Source organism: Podarcis vaucheri (assembly GCF_965113315.1).
Source record: "Podarcis vaucheri genome assembly, chromosome: 10".
Taxonomy (NCBI): domain Eukaryota; kingdom Metazoa; phylum Chordata; class Lepidosauria; order Squamata; family Lacertidae; genus Podarcis; species Podarcis vaucheri.
In genome coordinates, this window is record NC_138748.1 from 1,767,872 (window position 1) to 1,789,989 (window position 22,118).

At 42.8% G+C, this 22,118-nt stretch overlaps 1 protein-coding gene across 7 annotated transcripts in view; it reads left to right on the forward strand.

Annotated features, from left to right (window-relative positions):
- The window catches only part of ITPR2 (inositol 1,4,5-trisphosphate receptor type 2), a 387,592-nt gene that overhangs the window by 87,584 nt on the left and 277,890 nt on the right, over nucleotides 1-22,118 (forward strand). For 4 of the 7 annotated variants that reach the window (XM_082240062.1, XM_082240063.1, XM_082240059.1 and 1 more), the window contains 6 exons: nucleotides 12,163-12,207; nucleotides 15,268-15,422; nucleotides 16,359-16,458; nucleotides 16,547-16,707; nucleotides 18,515-18,656; nucleotides 21,078-21,239. In XM_082240062.1, coding sequence (XP_082096188.1) covers nucleotides 12,163-12,207; nucleotides 15,268-15,422; nucleotides 16,359-16,458; nucleotides 16,547-16,707; nucleotides 18,515-18,656; nucleotides 21,078-21,239 — 765 coding nt within the window. The remainder of the gene's footprint in view (nucleotides 1-12,162; nucleotides 12,208-15,267; nucleotides 15,423-16,358; nucleotides 16,459-16,546; nucleotides 16,708-18,514; nucleotides 18,657-21,077; nucleotides 21,240-22,118) is intronic. The other 3 variants (XM_082240060.1, XM_082240061.1, XM_082240065.1) reach the window with 3 other exon arrangements.

Below are 22,118 nucleotides of genomic sequence, written 5' to 3' on the forward strand. Positions count from 1 at the left end.
CGTAGGTAACTCTTCTTGTTTCCACTTCTGGGCCATCAAAGTTCTTGCTGCATATAAAAATATCTTCCTATCTTTCTTATCTATCTCATTACCTATTATTCCTAGTAAAAATGCTTCTGGTTTCTTTACAAATGTATATTTCAATACTTTCTTCAATTCATTATAAATAATTTCCCAAATGTTTTTGGGAAAGCGACACCTTAGGCCCCTTCTGCACTATACATTTAAAACAGCATCATACAGCTTTAAATAGTCATCTTCCCTAAAGAATCCTGGGAACGGTAGGGCACTGAGAGTCTCTCCCTTCACAGTGCTACATTTCCCAGAGTTCCCTGGGAGTACTGAGGGAGAAGGGGAGATGAAGAATTTCATTGTGTTGGATCAGAAAATTGATATGCTTACCAACAGGACTGGCCCAGGACATCTTGGGGTAGAACAGCAAATGGTTGACTGACTGAGATACGTTGGCCTTTGAGACAGGAAATTTCACAAGTACCACTCCATGGGAGTAAAAATTCAACAACAAATTATAAGAAGTAAAAAAAGGTTGTCTTTTCACATCACCCTAAATCAAGCTGTTTTCATAGCATGCTAGAGCAACATAGGCCAGCTTTAGGCTTTTGTGGTCTGCCCACAAAATTAAAATTCCTAATTAAAATTCCTTTGGTCCAGTGATGTTTGTTTTCAAAGCAAGAAAACAAACTTTTTCTCCCTGAACAGTTAAGGCATAACTAATACATGCTAAGTAATGCTGAGAACACACTTGCTTATGGATATATGAAGTGACTTTCTCTTTCAGACCAAGGCCCCTCTAGTTAAAGGGAAGGCAGGAAATTTCCTTATATTGTGCAAGAACATCCTAGCTCAGCAGAGGCTCTCCAGGGTTTCAGGCAGGGGATGTTCCCACTCTTACCTCCAGAGGCCAAGGATTGAACCTGGGGCCTTCTGCATGCAGAGCAGATATCCTGATCACTAAGTTATGACCCTTCAAGCATATCTGGCAAGAATCCAAGCAGGCACTAGGTGGTCCACTGGAAATTGGCCAGTGGTCCACCACTATACTACCATTTACTCCTAGTATACTACCCCAAGGCCAGATAAGCCCTCCCCCACCCATTTCTTTCTGCTCTTCAAATTCCCTACCAATTTTGGTCACAGTCACAAAAGAAAATAGGGGGAGCACCGGTGTGTTTAAAAGCAGGAGGTATTTCCCTATCTTAAATGATCCACACAGATCAGTGTGCGTGTGTGTGTGTGTGTGTGTGTGTGTAGCAAACAAAAGTGAGGGAGGTAGCCACATCCCACCACTGTCATGTGCCTCCTGGAGAGTTGTCTAATGGTTAATGTGGCCCCCAAGTCGAGAAAAGTTAACCACCCCTGCACAGTATCCAAAGCACTTTGTATAAAATGCTGTAAAGTTTACAGCAATCCTTTAGAAAGGCTAGTATTCTTTTTATTTTTAAATTAATTTTCAAAGTTTCAAAAAGGAAAAAAATATTTTTACACACACACACACACACACACACACACACACTTGTTTACATTAAACCATAGTTCATATCAGTACCTTTATGGGGTTCCCTGAACCCCTGGACTTCCCTCCACCCCTCCTTGGCTTCCAAAATTTATCTTCCTTTTTAAGCTAAATCTAATTTCATTTATCCAAATTATTCTACTTCATTTTTATCCTTTGTTATTTTAAATTACAAGTGCTATGTCAATCCTGCTAACGTTTTTAGATTTTCACAGCGTTCTTTAATATATTCTATAAAGTTATGCCATTCTCTATTAAATTCCCAGTCAGCCTTGCCATCTCCGCATAGTCCATCATCTTCAATAGCCATTCTTCCTTCAATAGGGCTCTTTCTTCTTTCCATCCCTGGGCAAATAGTATTCTTGCCACTGTCGTTGCATACATACAGAAATTTCTTGTCACCCCACTGATTTATTTATTTATTTGCCTGCAAAAATGGTTTGACTTTGTTTCATTGGGGGGGGGGGGGCGGAGCCAGCCAAAGTTGTTGAGCTATTGCGTGTGTTGTGATGAGTCTGCCTGCCACAGCTGAGGGGGAGCCAGCGGGCGGACCGTTTCTGCAGCAGGAAGCCAGCATGCACCAAAGCCACAGCGTCTCTCACAGATGTTGAGTGCTGTAAACCATTTTGTCACCCCTTTCAGAGGTGACACCTGGGGTGGACAGCACCCACTGCACCCACTTTCCTATGCCCCTGCATACTAAAACAGTATTTTCTTATCATTCGGTAATTCTTCTCCTATTATACCTAATAGAAAGGCCTCTGTTTTTTAAAAAAATCAAAAGTTATTTTCAACATTTTTTTCAGTTCATTATAAATCATTTCCCAGAAGGCCTTAGCTATTTTACAGGTCCACCACATATGATGTGGACCTGTACCCTCTTTAACTTTACACTTCCAACATATGTTCTTATAAATTTTCACTAATCTTGTAGGAGTCAAATACCATCTATACATCATTTTCATATAGTTCTCTTTTAATGTACAACAGGCTGTAAATTTTAAATCCTCATTCCATAACTTCTCCCATGAAGCAAATTGTATATCATATCCCACATCTTTTGCCCAGTGTATCATTACAGATTTTACTTCCTCATCTTTTGTTTCCCATTCCAGCAACAATTTATACATTTTTGACAGAACTTTTTCATTATTTTCCAACAATTCTTTCTGCAATCTCAAAAATTCTTTACCAAAACCGACTCCTTTATCCAACCTAAAAATGTCATTTAGTTGATGATATTGGTGCCAATCAGTTAACAGATGTCTTATGTCTTCAAACTTTTTTACTTTCAATTGATTTTCCTCCTCAGTTAACAACTCTCTATACGTTGCCTATTCTTTTTCCATATTTATTTTTTTAACTGACAACACTTCTAATGGTTGCAGGTAGGTAGCCTTGTTGGTCTGCCGTAGTCGAAACAAAATAAAAAAATTCCTTCCAATAGCACCTTAGAGACCAACTAAGTTTGTTATTGGTATGAGCTTTCATGTGCATGCACACTTCTTAGCCACCATGGGGTTTTATTCTCTAATAAATTCTTATATTTTTCCCAAACAGCATAAATTGAATTTCTAATAAAATTGTTTAGAAATCCCCTCTGGACCTCAGGTATATCAAGCAGGAAATATACAAAATATTATCTTCAGTTCTTTTATGCCTAATCCAATTCCCCCCCACCCCCACCCCCATTTGCTGGGAAATGGGGGAAGTGGAGATATCTCCACCAAACAGGGCAATGTATTACCAGAAACAAAAAAGAAAAGAAAAATAGTACAGTGGTACCTTGGTTTGCAACCACTTTGGATTACAACTGTTTTGGATTACAACCATGTCAAACCCGGAAGTGCATGTCCTTTTTTTTATTACAACCCATTTTTTTTGGATTACGAACAATTTTTGGGGGGAGGCCCCATTGGCGAAAGCGCACCTTGGGTTACAACCTGTATTGATTTACAACTGGACCTCCGGAATGGATTATGGTTGTAAACCAAGGTAACATTGTACTTCCACTCCCAATTGAGTCTAATCCACTTTTTGCCGATTCTCCTTAAACACAATTGCACAGGAAAAAGGAAACAATGTTTTACACTGAAACTTAGTGTCTGTACCTTCACCACACGGTTTTAACCTGATAGCCATTGTTTTAAAAGTCACTTTCTGCTGGAAATTCTAATAAAACACACTGTTCATTTCACTTCCCAAACTTTTAAATATAGGAAAACGTATGGACAATGTCCCTTGCTCTCTCTGTCTATTAATACTTTCGTTCGGCAAGAGTTCCCGTAGAAATCAGAGCGAAGATTAAAATGTCCTCTCGCCTCCCTTCTTTACATATTGATTCTCTTCTGTCCTTGCACACTTATTCTTCCAGTCTTTTCAGTCTTCTGCTTTATCTTTACTGCAAAAAATTAGTTGGATATTTACCAATTATAAAGTTCTTTTAATGTTATCACTACTTGTAAATTGTCCCCATGCAGGGTAGCTTACACCAGGAAGGGGTGGACCTCCTTAAATTTCTCCCTTCACAGCACCCAATTATTCTACTTTCCAATTAAGGCCAATTAAAGTTGTTTTATGCAATACGGGCTTTAAATTATATGGAGAAGGTTACCACATCCAGGCCGGAGTTTTAGGCGTCTCATCAGGGAGTTGATGGAGTTTTTCTTCACGCCGCGTCTAAATCCTGTCCCCTTCCGCCTTGTCTTTCGGCTCGGGGGAAGGGGGGCAGACAGCAGAGTTTGCTTCTGGTGCTGCCGAAAACTTCAGCACTCAAAATTTCCTTTTGAGCTTCTTTTGGGGTGCACAGCGCCCTTGTGCTCCCCCCTAAACCCCTCTTGATGAATGAGCCTTCCCTGGTGGTTAAGGCTCTTTACTCCGTCGCCATTCATGGTTCCCCCAGAAGTCCCAGGGAGACTAGTATTCTTGTCTCCTTATTGTGGGGGCTGGTTGAATTTTAGTGGCTTGCCACTTCGTGAGCTCAGGGCTGAGGTAAGATTTACTTTCCTGCACCACAACTCACAGTTTCCTCATCAGCTCTTGGAGACTTGGGCAAACTGAATCTCCGTTTCGACATGATTGGCATGCCTCAATGTGATAATATGGTTACAGTATTTCTTTTAGGACCTATAAACGTTTGACTACATGTTAAGTCTTTTGAGAGAACTGAAAACTAATCAGGGTACTATTAGCAATGAACAATGCCAGCCTAATGAAGAGGAAAAGCTTGGAAACGTGTGTGTGTGCATGTTTGTTATTATTGTTATAAATTATTGTGTGTCTTAGCTATGTTGATTGAGTGCTGTGCATTTGTGACTGAGCACTAAATTGACTGAAACTCCTCCCCCCCCCCGCTCCCAAGTGGGATCCTTTCATTGATGACCTGATAATAATTTCATATTGATTCCTAGTAGTAAGCCAGCGTGTCTCCGCTCCTCCACATGCAGCTGCTGGGTGACCTTGGGCCAGTCACGCTTCTCTGAAGTCTCTCAGCCCCACTCACCTCACAGAGTGTTTGTTGTGGGGGAGGAAGGGAAAGGAGAATGTTAGCCGCTTTGAGACTCCTGAAGGGGAGTGAAAGGCGGGATATCAAGTCCAAACTCTTCTCTTCTCTTCTTCTTAACATTTCACTGAGCAAAAACTGGTCAATATAAGTGAGTTTTTCTAGAATAGAAAGTGTCTGTCTTTTGAAGGCAAAGTGTATTCAAGGTCACCATGACTTCAAAAAAAGAACCTTTTGGCTGTTCTAAAATACCCTGCCATATACCTCAACTGCATTCTTCTCATTTAGAGGAATAGTATTATTTTTGAAATGTGTGTTTTTTTTCTTTACAAGTCCTTTGAAAGGCAACAAAGTGAGCTGAGAGGAAGTTGCTGGGTGATAGAGGGAGAGGGGCTGCAGGAGTCAGCCCATAATCCCAGACCCAACTCCCCATGTCTTAACCATGATAAAGAGAGAGAACATTGCCAGAGTCTCTTTCTCCCTTTTACGTTAGGCACATGTTTGCTCTCTTAAGGCCTTCTGGATATATTCATTTTTCACAAAGTGGATAAATTCATTTTTGGCCTCTACCATTAAACTCTGCTGGGGGAGGTGGAGAGGAACTTATGTGACTGAATGCTCCTCCATTCAAGGTACAAAAATTAAAGTCCATATTCATGTCAGCAATTGTCTGCAGTCTGAAGTGGTACAGCCCAGAACCAGGGTTGCTATCACGTTTGCTGTTTATCAGAACTAGAAGCTGGTATTTTCAGGCTGGCATGTTAAGTAACTGTTCTTAAACCTTATGTGTAAGCTGAAGGTAATCAAACACAACTCTGTATGCAATGAAAGTATAATATGCATGGAATACAATACAATTAATATTATGACTGAAAATCTTATTCTTCGGCGATCACTCATGCTGCTGTTGTTGTTGTTTATTGAGTTTATATACCGCCCTATACCCGGAGGTCTCTGGGTGGTTCACAGAAAACTTGCAGCCGAGTAAGATTGTCTTCCATGAATACAATCTTAACAGTGTGTCTGTAAGTGACTGTGGAGGCCAATTCTGGATCCACACATTCTTCCACATTGGGGACATAGGTTTCCAAGTGGGAGTTGTTCATAGTGACAGTTTGCCAAACGTGCCTTCCACTTAGCATGTTTCTCCTTTTTGCCCTGAGTTTGTGCTTCTTCAAAGTCCAAGACACCTTTGGTAAAGGCTGTTCTCCAGTTGGAGCATTTGCAGGCCAGTGTTCCCTAGTTATCAGTGCTTATACTAAATTTTTAAAGATTTGCCTTGAGAGCATCTTTAAACCTCTTTTGTTGTCCACCGGTATTTCAATTTCCATTCTTGAGTTGAGAATAGAGTAGTTGCTTTGGCAGACGATAGGCATCCGAACTAAATGACCAGCCCAACAAAGTTGATGTTGAATAATCATTGCTTCAACATTGGTGATTGCTTCTTCCAGTACTGGCATTAGTTCGCCTGTCTTCCCAAGTGATGTGTAAATTTTTTTGGATACACCATTGATGGAATCTTTTGAGGAGTTGGAGATGGCATTTATAAGTGGTCCATGCTCCACAAGCATACAGTAAAGTTCGTAGTACAATAGTTTGTAAACAAGGATTTTGGTTTCCCTGCAAATGTCCCGGTCCTCAAAAACTCTGCGCTTCAGTTGGGAGAAAGTTGCACTCACAGAGCTCAGGTGATTCTGGATTATGACATCAGTGTTAGCCCTTGTGGAAAGACAACTGTCCAGGTAGGAAAAGTGATTGACATTTTCCAATGGTGCACCATTAAGTTGTGGTACATTATTAAATGTGCAGCACTTTGGTTTTTTGGATATTGAGCGATAGGCTAAGCTTTCTGTAAGCTTCTGTGAAGATATTTAGGATGGTTTGGAGGTCATCCTCTGAGTGTGCACACACTACATTGTCATCAGCATACTGAAGTTCTATGACGAAAGTTACGGTAACCCTACTCTTTGCTTTCAGCCTGCTCAGATTAAAGAGCTTTCCATCTGTTCAATATATGATTTCCACTCTGGAGGGGAGTTTCCCTTCGACAATGTGTAGGATCATGATGATGAAGATAATAGAACTGAGGTAATAATACATCCTTGTTTAATGCCTGATCCTACTGTTAATGGTTCATTTTGCGAGTCATTGGTAGTATGGCGGAGCCGAAGGATGTTCACAAATTTATCTGGGCAGCCGATTTTCAGCAGGACAGTGCACAAGGCAGTATAATTTACAGTATCGAAGGTCTTAGGTCAATAAATGCCATATACAGGGGTTGATTTTGCTCTCTGCACTTGAGGCTGTTGAGCTGTGAAAATCATACCCACTGTCCCCCTAGAAGATCGAAAACCATTTTGGGATTCAGGAAGGGCATCCTTAGATATAGTTAAACTGTGAAGTTCGTGTTCATAATTGGTTCAGCTCCTGACTTGCATGGGCACTCAGATCCTAGTATAATGCATTAAATATATCTGGACCGACCTGAACAAGGCAGATGAAACAAAGACCTTACCAAGGTGTCTCGTTGGCTGGAATCCTCTGTGTACACAGTTATATCTACAAAATGTACTACATAGTTGAACTCTTGATCTCAGCTATATTGAATAGCTATTCACAAGACTGTATATATATTTTCAAGTTCCTCGTGACTGTACAGTGGTACCCCGCAAGACGAACGCCTCGCGAGAGGAAAAACTCGCAAAAAGAAAGGTTTTTTCGTTTTCGAGTTGCCTCGCAAGACGAATTTCCCTATGGGCTTGCTTCGCAAAACGAAGCTTGCCCCGGGGACAGCGGGTCTTCTCTTTTGAAGCAAGGGGCGGCGGGGAGAAGCGATCTTCTCCCTGCAGCCCCAGGTCCGGGGACAGCGGGAAGCGTTTCCCGCTGCCCCCGGACCTCTTTTGAAGCAAGGGGCTGCGGGGAGATCGCTTCTCCCGGTGCTCCGAAGCTGGGTGGGGGGGCGGGAACACCTGCCCCAGCCGCCGGGCTTCAGAGCGCTGCTGCGAAGCCGGGCGGGGGGGCGGGAACACCTGCGCCAGCCACCCTGCTTCGGAGCGCTGCTGCGAAGCGGGGTGGGGGGGCGGGAACACCTGCCCCAGCCGCCGGGCTTCGGAGAGCTGCTGCGAAGCCGGGCGGGGGGGCGGGAACACCTGCCCCAGCCACCCCGCTTCGGAGCGCTGCTCCGAAGTGGGGGGGGGCGGGAACACCTGCCCCAGCCGCCGGGCTTCGGAGCGCTGCTCCGAAGCGGGGTGGGGGGGCAGGAACACCTGCCCCAGCCGCCGGGCTTCAGAGCGCTGCTGTGAAGCCGGGTGGGGGGGCGGGAACACCTGCCCCAGCCACCCCGCTTCGGAACGCTGCTCCGAAGTGGGGTGGGGGGGCGGGAACACCTGCCCCAGCCGCCGGGCTCCGGAGCGCTGCTGCGAAGCCGGGCGGGGGGGGGGGCGGGAACACCTGCCCCAGCCGCCGGGCTTCGGAGCACTGCTGCAAAGCCGGGCGGGGGGGCGGGAACACCTGCCCCAGCCACCCCGCTTCGGAACGCTGCTCCGAAGCGGGGCGGGGGGGCGGGAACACCTTCTGAAGGCGGGCGGGGGGCGAAAGTCTTTGTCCCCCCTGCCTGCCTTCCCAGGGGCTTTTAAATCGCCCCGGACAGCGGAGAAGTCCTCCGCTGTCCCGGGGCGATTTTAAAATGCCGCCCGCCAGCATTTTAAGATCGCCCGGACAGCGGAGAAGTCCTCCGCTGTCCCGGGGTTTTTTAAAATGCTGGGGGTGGGAAGAAAAGCCCTTGCCCCCCCCCCCAGCCTTCAGAAGAGGTCCGGGGACAGACTGTCCCCGGACCTGGTCTGAAGGCGGTTTCCCTAGGAATGCATTAATTGATTTTCAATGCATTGCTATGGGAAACCGTGCATCGCCATACGAAAAAACCGCAAGACGAAGAGACTTGCGGAACGAATTAATTTCGTCTTGCGAGGCACCACTGTACTTATATGCTTTGTGCTGGTATTATTTTGAGTCTTATAAAATACACTGAAAGCTCAATGCAATTTGTAATACTTTTATTGCATGCTTACAGAGTTGTGTTTGATTGGGTTCTATTTACTGTATTTCTTCGTTGTTGGACACTAAAATGAAGGTAAAGCAGTTGTGAGGGGGTAGTATGATAGTATGAGGGTAAAACTTAAAGCAATTTTTTGTACATTTTGCTTTTCTTGAATTGAATATTAAGGTACACTTCTGAATCCATTGACTCAGTGTGGCTATTCATCACTTTGTAATACTGCTTGTTACTATTCAGTACTATTCTATGTGGGGCTGCCATTGAGACTGACCCAGAAACTCCAGCGGGTGCAGAATGCTGCGGTGAGACTCCTTACCTGCCATTGGATGACATTCACTGGTGCCCCATGGAGTACAGGATCAGGTTTAAGGTGCTGGTTTTAACCTTTAAAGCCCTATATGGCCTAGGACCCTCGTACCTACGGGACCGCCTCTCCTGGTATGTTCCACGGATGACCTTATGGTCTTCAAACAAAAACATCCTGGAGGTCCCGGGCCACAGGGAGGTTAGGCTGGCCTCAACCAGAGCCAGGGCTTTCTCGGCTGCAGCTCCAGTCTGGTGGAAAGCTCTGTCACAAGAGACTAGGGCCCTGCAGGACTTGAAATCTTTCCGCAGGACCTGCAAGACAGAGCTGTTCCACCAGGCCTTTGGCCAGGGCACAGCCTGACCCCCTCCTTTAGTAATCCTCACAGAACTCTAGCCCAAAGGTTGCTATTAATTTGATTTTGAATTGATTTCAGAATGAATTGATTTTAGAATGCTGTGTTACTTTTATTGTTGTTAGCTGCTCTGAGCCCGGCTTCGGCTGGGGAGGGCGGGATATAAATAAAAATTTATTATTATTATTATTATATTGCTTGAGTCCAAAACTATTGAATTAACCTTATGAACTAGTTATGTTTACAAATTATAACCAGCTGTTCTAGATGGCCTGGAATTTATTTATTTATTTAAAAAGACCCCGCTCTTTAGTTAGATACTTGCCTTCATTATAAGCTGTATAACTGGAGGCGGAAATACTTGTAAAAGATCTTTAAATTTTTGCTATAAAAAAAAGAAACCGTGTTTATCACTCCATCTAGAACTTTAAGCAACTGATTAAGCAAATCAGTGGATTTGTGGCCCAAAGTATACAGGAACCAGTGAAAAGCCGAGACAAGTGCTGAATGTGTGCAGTGAGCATCTCAAGAAGTAGCAAGAGACATTCATTTCAGCTCTACATAGAAATGTGCATGTGCAGTGCATTGCTGAGCAAAATATGACTTTATTTCTTGGTTTCTCTCCTGCACGTGTGTATGTGTGAGAATGTGTGTTTCTGTGGTGTGTGAGTGTGTGTGGAGGGGGAAACGGCACATTCCTCATATAACAATATAGCATGCTAACTATTAGTTAATAGAAGAAGAAGAAGAAGAAGAGTTTGGATTTGATATCCCGCCTTTCACTCCCCTTCAGGAGTCTCAAAGCGGCTAACATTCTCCTTTCCCTTCCTCCCCCACAAGAAACACTCTGTGAGGTGAGTGAGGCTGAGAGACTTCACAGAAGTGTGACTGGCCCAAGGTCACGCAGCAGCTGCATGTGGAGGAGCGGAGACACGAGCCCGGTTTCCCAGATTACGTGACTACCGCTCTTAACCACTACACCACACTGGCTCTCCACTTTGAAGCTTCAGACACTTTGAAGCTTCAGAGGTTTCAGAAAAGTGCTGGGTCTCTGAACTATGTCTTCTGCATTCCACTTCTCAAACCACAGGTATGAATGTGGTGGTCAGAAAAGGACAGGAGCTGTGTGGAAGATGGGCTAAAAGGATGTTATTTCTCTCCTCCCAGTTATTTTTCTCATCCTTGACCATTCTGGAGACTTTAGGTTTGGATTCATTTGATTCTGGATAAGCATGCTAACCTAACTTGTGTGTGACAGAAATATGGGCGGACAAGTTAGAAAGTGTTAACCTCTCCCAACACCACCCCCAATTTCTGAGTGTTGCATCCTGCAATTTGGGGAGGTAGAATAAAGCCATTCTTCTCTCTAGGTGTCCTGTCTACCAGTCAGCCTTGGGGTCCTCTTGATGTACATATAGCCCACTGTTCAATAGTCTTCCTCTCTGAGGTGATGTTGGGCTTCTCCCTCCTTACTGTTCTTTAAAATTTCAACATTAATGCTGAGGTTCCCTAAGGGAACATTTCAGCAGTTTGTGGTTGTTATGACAACCATGGCCCTGACTCAGTTAATACTAGACCTGTCAGGACATGAGTTTTAGAAAAAGTCTCAGTGGCTCACTGTGGCCAATTTGCGCCACACTTTGCAGATTGGACTACAGATAAATTGTTGTGTCTGTGGATGTGCCAAAAATATCTGCTTGTCTTGTTGTGATGCATATCTTTCAGTTTGTTTAGCCTGAGAATATGGGCAGGAACTTTGAGGCCAGCCACATGTAAACTTGACCTTTCCCACTCTTGCTCACTAAAACTTTCAGGAAGGAATTGAGTAAATGTGTAGAGGGGGTGAAAAATGTGAAACCACTGCTAAAAAGAACCCTCCTAAGATCCCTCTACCACCTGGACCAGTTTCCATCCTCTTTTGGGGGGGCAAGGCGCTTGAGTGGGTGGTGACCCACCTCTAGGTGGCTTGGATTATATAGATTATCTAGATGCATTTCAGTCAGACTTTAGGACTGAAATTGCTTTGGTAGAACTATGGTTGGAACTGGACAGGAGAACTGCAAACCCTCTTCTGTCAGACCTCTTGGTGGCTTTTTATACCATTGACTATGGTATACATTTGCTGGATTGGATCCCTGGATGGCACAGTTCTGTGCTGGTTTTGGTCCTACCTGGTGAACAGGTTCCAGAAATGCTGCAATAGTCTAGATGTAGACTAAGAAACTGGGAGTTAATTCAGGCAAGACAGGCGTGCTGTTGGTCAGGAGGTGGGTTTGTGGTGGGAAAGGAAAGTTGAAAAGCCTTAAGTGCATGTGGAACAATATTCATGGCCTTTTGAACATACATAACATATGCAGTTTAAGATTAACCTCCCTTTTTTCAAAATTTTATTAAAAGTGCTTTCTTTTTACAGCTTAATCCACACTATCCAGATGGTAGTAATGGGGAAAAGGCTTTGGTAAGTGCAACTGCTTCTTTAAATAAAATGTGGCAAAATGCTCCCTTACATAATCTGATCTAATTAGAAAGAAACTGCCTGTGACATTTAGGTTGTAGAAACAAACTGTGTACAATATCGACAAGAAATATATTTCTGTTACAGAGTTGGGAGCTTAAAAATCCTATGTTGATGTGACTTTTGCTTTCTATTTATTCATTTATTTTAAAACCTGGCAACAACTTTTCCTGACAAAACGTTCTCCAAGCAACTGGCAATAATTATGGCTTTCCAAAATAAACAGACCAAACAAATTTTACAATGTATCATGAGTTGGCTTAAAAACAAATGCCACAATACAGTATGCTTTAATTCTGTTAATGTTTGTTTTTTAGTTATTGTTCCCCCGTGTTTTTAGCTGCTCATATTTTATCAGTAAGCTGTCTTTAGACCCTGTCAGGGAAAAAGGTGGGATATAAATAAATATATAACAACAACATGACTCCAAAAATATATAGAGGGTGTTAGGCTGGTACAGTTGAAGAGGGAATTATGGACTTGGGAAGCCATGATAAGCAGAGGTGCTAATATGGATGTTGCTGGGCATCGTCCCATCATCTTTGACCATTGGCCATGCTGGCTGGTGCTGTTGATGTGAGAAACCCCCAAATAAGTGTGGTAATTATACTTTACAGAGTTGTGCAGAAGTTGTTTTTCACAGTTCTCTTTTTCCCATAGAAAAACCACACAAAGTTGAAAAATAACATATCACTTTACTTGCTGTGCTTGCTCTTGTCAGATTGAATATACAAGAGAGGCATGTAATACGTTACTAAAATATATTTACATGACTTTGTATCGGAGTGACTAATATTTACAGACTGGCTCTTAGGAGGCTGCCTCATAACACAACGCACTTTCTGCTCTCACAGTTAAAACTCTAAGTTGATAACTGAACTATACAGTATATATGACATCACAAGATTATATACTACATCATTAACCCTTTGCATGTTTTTTTGGATGCACCATTTCCACAATAAGCCACAGGTTATCACCATTGCATTATAGAGAGGGCCCTACTTCTGATCTCAGTGTAGACCTGGCACAAAAGAGAATCAAGAAAGTCTGAGACTTTTTTTTTTACCTTTTAAGGCTATGAATTATTTTCATTACCCTATAGCAGGGGTCAGCAACCTTTTTCAGAAGGGGGCCGGTCCACTGTCCCTCAGACCTTGTGGGGGGCCAGACTGTATTTTGAAGAAAAAATAATGAACAAATTCCTATGCCCCACAAATAACCCAGAGATGCATTTTAAATAAAAGCACACACTGTGTTTAAATAAAAACACTGTGTTTAAGCTGGAGACATATTATAGTTAATTAAAGTAAATAGGTTAACCTGAAAGAATGCATTTCCTGACCCACTTTGTTTCACAAATTTCATTTTGTTTAATAAAACTTTTCGTGTTTGTTTGAGCATTTTCTGCCTGAGACTGTAATCACAAAGTTTTCCCTCACACAAGTCCCCCACATGATAGCCTGTGGTAAATTGTAAAACCTGGTGTAATTAGCATACAGAGAGAGGTGTGTGCTATATTTAATTGGGGGCAGTTAGTGGGGTGAGTCCACTGTTTGTGCAGACTTCAAAAGAGGAACGAGAGAGAGAGAGAGAGAGAGAGAGAGAGAGAGAGAGAGAGAGAGAGGGAGAGAGATTTGGCCCCTAGAGCTCTGTTAACGCTGTATGGGATTGCTGGTTTTGTAAGCCGCTGCTAAAGTTGTTTTAACACAGAGACACCAGATTATGCTTGATTTAGCAGATGTTTCTAGAACTCTGGTGGTTGTTAAATTTAATTTTAAGTTCAGTTAGTACTGCAGCTTAATGGTCTTCATGGAGGGAAATAACATTAGGACTGTAACACTGCTTTCAGAGGCAGCTTTTCCAAAGAATGAGCCTATAAAGTCTGGGGCACTCGTGCTTATGCAGAGAAACAGTGCCGGAGTGTACTGTTGCAGATTTCTGGTGGAGCAGAATAATCTTGAATGTCTCTCTTGATCAATGCATGTAGAAAAGTAGTAAGATGAGCCTTGGGGTCTCTTCTAACCCTACGATTCTGTCATTCTAAGTAAGGAAAAATACTCGTTTAAAATTCTTCATCCAGACATGCTGTTTTTCTGTATGCAGGTAGCTTTGAGTTTATTAAAAAAAACTTGGGAGAGAATTTGAGTTTAGAATCCTCCTCCAGGGCATACATACAGTCCCAAGAAAGGCTATACCACACCACATGATATTCATAGTCACAATACCTAGCTAGGACCTGTATTCACAGTAGTGGCTTCCTGGCTGAGCTTATGCCACATCTCAACAGCTAAATGTGCAGTGTAGGGCTGTTATGTACTAGAACAAGAGGCAGGTAGTGTCCTAGAATGCAACAACCTGATTGGCCTGCAGGAGCAGCCCAATCAGGCTCCAGGAGGGAAACATAATCAACCAATTAGATGGTACTCATTGTGTAAATATTGTATGTAAAGCCTGAGGTTCGGGGGGGGGGGGATTTGCTCACTGTTCCTATGAGCTGAAATAAAGAACATGAAATTACTACTCAACGGAGTATATTTCAAGGACTGATATAAATGGAGCACATATCATGGACAAGCTGTTTTGCAAAGTTGACTGCCCTTGTTGGTGGGGACAAAAAAACACAGCCTTTCCTGATGCTCGATGCCTCCTGTCTGTCCTTTGTCTTTTATCTTTGTACTCCTTTAAAGCAAGCGCTTTGATGCTGTATTCCTCTGCCAAACACCCAGCAGCCCTGACGGAACTCACCATTGAGCAATAACATGTTCTGTCATAGGGACTTTTTGTTGGCCTCTGACCTATTTGTGTGAAAAGGCAGCTTGCATCCCAGCATCCTTGAGGCAGGTTGGTCCTTCTGTTTTGAATATAAGAAAAGAAGCTAGTAACCCTACAATTTCGCTCTAGTAACCCTACCCTCTTCACCTTGCAAAGAAAAAATATATTATTCTTGCAGAACTAACAATAGGATGCTGTGTAAACCAAAGTGTCCTTGTTCTTCATCAGCAGAGAGACAGCGAACTTCTCATTTCAAAGAAGAAACGACATGCTGGGGGAAAAATTATGTATACGCTGGTGTCTGTGCCACATGGAAATGATATTGCCTCTCTTTTTGAACTGGATGCTACCACCCTTCAACGAGCTGACTGCCTGGTTCCAAGGTAGTGTTGCATGTGTATCTGTGGGCTTGCCAGCTGAAAAGTCAGCAGTTCAAATCTGCATGATGGGGTGAGCTTCTGTTGCTCTTTCCAGCTTCTGCCAACCTAGCAGTTCAAAAGCACACCAGTGCAAGTAGATAAATCATGTTTCTGTGCACTTTGGCACTCATTACTATGTCCCATTGTGCCAGAAGTGGTTTAGTCCTGCTGGCCACATGACCTGGAAAGCTATCTGTGGACAAACACTGGCTCCCTTGGCCTGAAAAGGGGGATGAGCGCCGCAACCCCATAGTCGTCTTTGACTGGACTTAACCGTCCAGGGGTGCTTTACATGTGTGTGTGTGTGTGTGTGTGTACATGTACGTGTACCCAGTGCTTTTTTTGGGGGGGGGAAGGTGCCGGAACTCATGATGAAGTGTGGAGGAGGAGAGAGCCTGTGCTGGTCTATAATAAGGGGGCATTGCAGCAACCCAATTTCAGTGGGTTATTTTAAGCTTGGAAGAAAGGTCAGGTAGTGCTTGGGAGAGAGGCAGAGGTTGCCTTCCATGTACCTGCTTAGCCGGTGTCTCCAGCCTCTCTCTCTCTCTGGGGGTGAGTGATTATGTGCGTGAAGACTGCAAAGCCATATGACCCTGCAGAGCAATAGTGCTTCCTAAGGGAGCATGCTAGGCTAGCCTTCCTCCACCTCCTTCCTTTACTTGCCTCTTTGTGATGGAGGTAGCTGGTGCTGGCTAGGAAATCAGGGGAAGAAGAGGGGTAGGCTAGTGCTCCACATTTCCTTCTTCCTTCCTCTTGTTAGCATAAAGCCTCCAACCACAGGTGGAGACCAGGGCTGGACCCATTGTCAGCTGATTCCTTCCCAGTGGATTTGAAAACAACATTTGATGCTCCAATGATTTTACATTTATTCCTTGAGACCTGTTGTTTTACTTTGTTTAGAAATTCTTATGTGCGACTGAGACACCTGTGCACCAACACGTGGGTCACCAGTACCAGTATTCCAATAGACAAAGACGAAGAAAGGCCTGTGATGTTAAAGGTAAATACCAACAGTCAACATAACTTAAGCAAAGAAAGCTGCTTCCTCACGTTAAATTTTGGTTGTTCTTTCCCTGCCAATATTACAGATTGGGACCTGCCAAACGAAAGAAGACAAGGAAGCATTTGCTATTGTGTCTGTTCCTCTGTCTGAGGTTAGAGATTTGGATTTTGCCAATGATGCCAACAAGGTTTTAGCATCCACAGTTAAAAAGTTGGAGAATGGCTCTGTAACTCAAAATGAAAGGAGGTCAGTGATCCTTTCTTACCCTTTGCCTCCCTCCCTGACCTAAAGATACCAAGCAAATGCTTACAACTAATACAGGCTTTCACAAGCGACTACTAAACCAGATGTTGGAAATAATTGATCAGTTCAGCATTATTATGCTACAGCAGCTGTGAGGCATCTGTGGCCCTCCAGGTGTTGCTGGAGTCATAAGATCACAGAATTATAGAGTTGGAAGGGACACCAAGGGTCATCTAGTCCAGCCCCGGCACTGCAGGAATCCTGCTTCCAGCTGTCCCTGAGTGGGCTCTGACCACCAACCTTCTGGTTAACAGTCTGATGCATTAACCCACTGCAGCATAGGAGAATGCCATTACCTCCAGACCCCATGACCCAATGGGCACGAAAGAGAAGAGTTGCAGCCCAACAATATATGGAGGGCCACAGATTCCCCATCCCTGTGCTCTTTCAGCCCTGGAGCCTATTTATGCTTTCAAAAATGTGTATGTATTGAACACAAGGAGGATTAGGGAAAGTGTATCAACCCCATGCCCCACTTTCAGGCTCAAAAGACTTCTGTGCATTGACTTCCTTATGTGCATACAATGGTTCAATTCTGTATTCCCTTGGCTTCTGATAGTGCAAGAGTTGTGGAAAATTGTGTTTTTCTTAGGTGTGAAGGTCTGCAGATTTGTGGAGTCAGAGGATTGTATGTAATGCTGCAACAATGGGGTTCCTGTCCTCCCCTTGCATGTCCCCCAGATCTGCTCCAGAGGGCCTCTCAAACCTTAGAGCTGATTTTGAGGGTGTGTGGCTGGTGGGGTTTGAGGGGACAGGAGAGGAAGAGGTAATTCTGCTATGTGCAAAAAAAAAAGTCTGCTGGTGAACCAGCATGCTAGAGACAACCCCATATATTTTTGTCAGTAATAATTATAACAAACAAGGAAAATGCCTGTCACAAGGTGGATGTTTGTGGAGGTTGTGGTTATGTGAAAAATATCATTATTAATTATTATCTATATTATCTACATCATTATCCTTTTATATATAAAAGGCAGGTGTCTTGTCGTCTGGGCAGCCCAGGACCTCTAGACACACTGCCCAAGCTTGTGCCCCAGGGAGGTCACTGCTAACACAGCGGTTTGACTTCATCCCCAGAGGCACATTCCATTGTGTTTTGAGACAGATGGATGCCAACAATCTATACCTATTTGAGTTATCTTGTGCTTCTGTAGCCCAAACCTCACTACTGTGGGACAAGAGAAAAGTATTAGCAAATACCAAGTACAAAAAAACAGCAGGGGGCAAAAAACTGGAATTGTGTGTGAGTAATCCTCAAAACAGTTCCATAATAATTGAACGGCATGGAAATTTGAAATGGGTGGGAGTCAGGAATAGAATAGTGTGGCTAGAACAAGGAGATTTGGACAATGCCCATACACCCGTTAGAAAGAACCATTTCATTGTCTTGATAGGTCACTTCTTACATTATACAGAGAAGCTGTTTGCTGTTGTCATTGGGGACTTAAGAGAAAGTTTCCCATAGATACCAATGAAGAAATGAAATAAGTTGATGTTACTGAGCCCCACTCCCACTCCCACCCCCAGCCCCCAGAAACCAATGGGGAAAACGGAGATAAAATATTTATCAAAACAGCGCAATGTGGACTGAACATGATGCAAGGGTGCAGAATGATGACTGACTGCTGGGAGTTTGGGGTGGCGGGAAAGGAAAGAGTGGTTGAAACCCTGAACAGAAACACTCCACGCTGTAACATTTTGTTACAGAGCTAGACTTGTTCACTGTATTGTACTTCTTCAAACAACATAGGTTTGTAACCAAGCTGTTGGAAGATCTCATTTTCTTTGTTGCTGATGTGCACAATAATGGCCAGGAAGTGTTGGATGTGATGGTCATTAAGCCCAACCGAGAGAGGCAAAAATTAATGAGGGAACAAAATATATTGGCACAGGTATGTAATTGATAGAAATATTTAATATGGAGCATATTCTTCAAAGATACAGTGGCCTTGTTTGCATATTGCCTCAAGGTGTGTGGGGGGGACTGACCCCTTTAGTCAGTGTTTCCCAGACTTTTAAAACCCAATGTCCCCTTTTAGGTAATATAAAAATCTCTTCAAACCTGCCTCTACTAATTATTTTATTTGCATTTTCAAAATGATTGAAATTAAATGATTGAATATTAATTATAAATAATATTTTGGGGCTTAATAATAAAAATCAATCAAAGTACTTATAACTTTGTAAAAAACAGTTATTCAAATTTCCAAAAAGCTGCACAAAATTATAAATTTCAAAAAAATGCTTTTATTATTATTAATATCAACATTGATTCTGCATGTTTGTCACAAGCTTCTGGATTCTGGGCACCGTGGAAGACAGAGTACATCTTGTTTCACTTTCAGCATCAGCCTGCTGCTCTGCTTTGTTTCAATATCTAAAAGAACAGAAAAACCATCTTCACAAAGGCATGTGGATGAAAATGTCACAATGATATGCAGAGCCTGCTCTTCTGTTTTGGGATATACAGGGAAATATTTCAACCAATTTTTTCCTGAAGGGAATTGTTTGAAATCATCTTTGGCAGGTGAATCACACTTGCGTTCCAAAAAGTCCTTCTGGAGATGCTCTGACAAGGACTGAACATAAGTGATAAAATCGTTTTCACAGTGTGTTCTGCAATCAGCTCAGTTTCCATTGCCTGAATATTTTTTATTGTCTGCAGAATCAAGCTGCCAAGCAGTGAAGCTTTTTCAGAGGGTTTCTCGGTGGTCTGTTTCAGACTCAATGCAGGCATAAGATTGGCCTGGTCTGTAATCTGCAAAGCCTGACTAAGAGGTGGATGAGTTTGGTGAGCAAAGCCAGCAGGGATTAATAAATTGGTAGAATTCTCTGGATTGGCTCACTAACTAGATCACTTATGCCTTTCATACTCAGCTGTAGTTCTCTCTCCAGCTCTCGTGTTTGTGGGGAAAATGGTGAATGTTGTTCTCATTCAAGAACGCAAGAGTAAAAACAAATAGTTTTCATTGGTGAAATATTTGGCAAGCATTGTGATCAAAAGTAAATGTAGGCCTGCTTGTCTGTGGAAACAAGAACCTTCTGTCTTTATATCCAGTATAATATGCCACCATTGACTAACTGGGACCCATGACCAGCTGTTATGTATTGGCTGCGCAGAAGGAACGCAGGGTGTGAGATAGGCCTAAGCTACAAAAACAGGAGTACTTAAAGGGTATTTACAAGGATGCAAGTGTTACCTGCCCAAAGGTGAAGATGAAGTAGAGGAGGATCTGTCCCAAAAGAAGGTGTTTTAATATGGTTTGGGTAATTTATATACAGACACTGAGCTCATCTAATTTATATGCATACCATCCCTGATATTATCTGTCATTTAAGTGCTTAATAAACACATGCACCCAACACATCCAGTTTTCTGTCCATTTTTCCAGCTGCACAATTCCATCCCCACATAGCACACTGAAAAAAACCTCAGCCTTAAATCGAGGATAATCTGATATGTAATAGCAGTAGTGTATGGTATGTTCAAAGTTCTAAAAATTAGTGGAAATGAGTAGTATAAATCAACATGTGAGTGATTAACCACACAGTGCATGACGAACTGCTGCGCTCTGTATATTGCATGTCACACCACTTAAGAGATAATGTTGAACTTCTTTGCGCTCATGATGACACGCAGATCATGCTGCATGTGATCTTCTCATCCTCTGAACATAACATTTCAGACTTGTATACTTTCATGTTGTTGATCTTTTGGTTAGATCACACTTTTGTTAATGGAAACACTCACACATACCCTGAAATGTTCAGATGCCCCCCCCCTTGTTGAGAAGTCAGTGTTCTAGATATTTCAGGACTCCATATTCCATCAGTCCCAGCCAGCATTGCCAATGATCAGGGATGATGGGAGTTGTAGTCCAGCAACATTTGCAGGGCCACGGGTTCCTCAGCTCACTGCAAACCACTGTTACTTTTAAACCATAGTTAAGCTTATCAGGCAGCATGCTGGTGCACAGGGTGAAAATCGTGACCACTTTCCTCCTGTCTTGCTCTTATAGCTGCTGCACTGCTGGGAGCTAAGCTACAGTATTATTTAAAATAATTTAAACATGAGATGACCTGTTGGAGGATGAAGTGAACTCCTAGTGAAAATTACATATAGAATGCCATGCAATTTTCATTGCTGAATTGATTCAACCTCAGTGGTGGGGCACATTTTATTTCCCCCTTGGCTCAAAATGCTTATATAATATATTGTTCACTGAATTCACCAAAATACCCTGTTTTTCTATCCCCACCATTAGTCATCACTTTGTTTTTGTATTTATGTGTCTATATGTGTATACAAACAGATATTTGGGATCTTGAAAGCTCCATTTAAAGACAAAGCGGGAGAAGGAGCCATACTGAGACTTGAAGATCTGGGCGACCAGAGATATGCCCCGTACAAATACATGCTGAGGCTTTGTTACAGAATCCTCCGGCATTCCCAGCAGGACTACAGGAAAAACCAGGTTTTTCTCTTGCCTTCTCATGTGGCTACATAATTGTATACAGTGGACTCCTTGGTTGTGCTTAAAGATTCATTGAATCCAGTGGAATGACTGCTGCAGGAGAGTAATGCCAACTTGATTTTACGGAACCAAAATTTCACTTTCAGTGTGACTGTGGATTAATTTCATTACTTTAACCAAGTGCAGTATAGTAGTATGAGGTGCTGTTGAGTTGGAATCTCTATGCTATGATTGGCTCCACCTGGAGTTAAACAGATGAAGGTGGGATTAATTCGCTGCTATCAACAGTCAGGCAGGGTGTTCCCAGGACATCCCCCTTAACCGATCTTGTTTGATAAACTGACTTGTTTTCTGATTTTTAAAAAAAGATTGGTGCCATTTATTGGTTGATTTGTTGACTGTGTGTGGAATTTTTGAACTGATATGGTTGACTTCTTATCGCTTTTATTGTTTTGCTGGTTTCTTTCCATGAGGGCTCCAGGGAGCTATGCATGGCATAATAGAAATATTTAAATAAATAAAAGCAAGGAAAGGAGCAGAGTGGGGAGGTGATCTGACCATAGACTAGCAGAGGTACTTGCACTCTTCCAGAATAGCGCCATGCCTGCTTTACCTACTGGTCTGCAGTGGACTAGTGGACCCCCATCTTGATGAATCACCTGGGAACAAAAGTCTGTGAGAATGAATCTTCCTGTCATAAGGAATATTCTAGTACTGATTGGTACATGGAGTATCTAAGCATTTGTGGGTCATACTAGGGCAAACTTTACAAGGAGAGTCAAGTAAACATCAAAGCTAAAAGTTGGCTGATCAGACAAAAGTATGCTGGTCAGGTTTTTTATTAACTTTTATTATCATGCTGATTAGCAGCTGTACTAA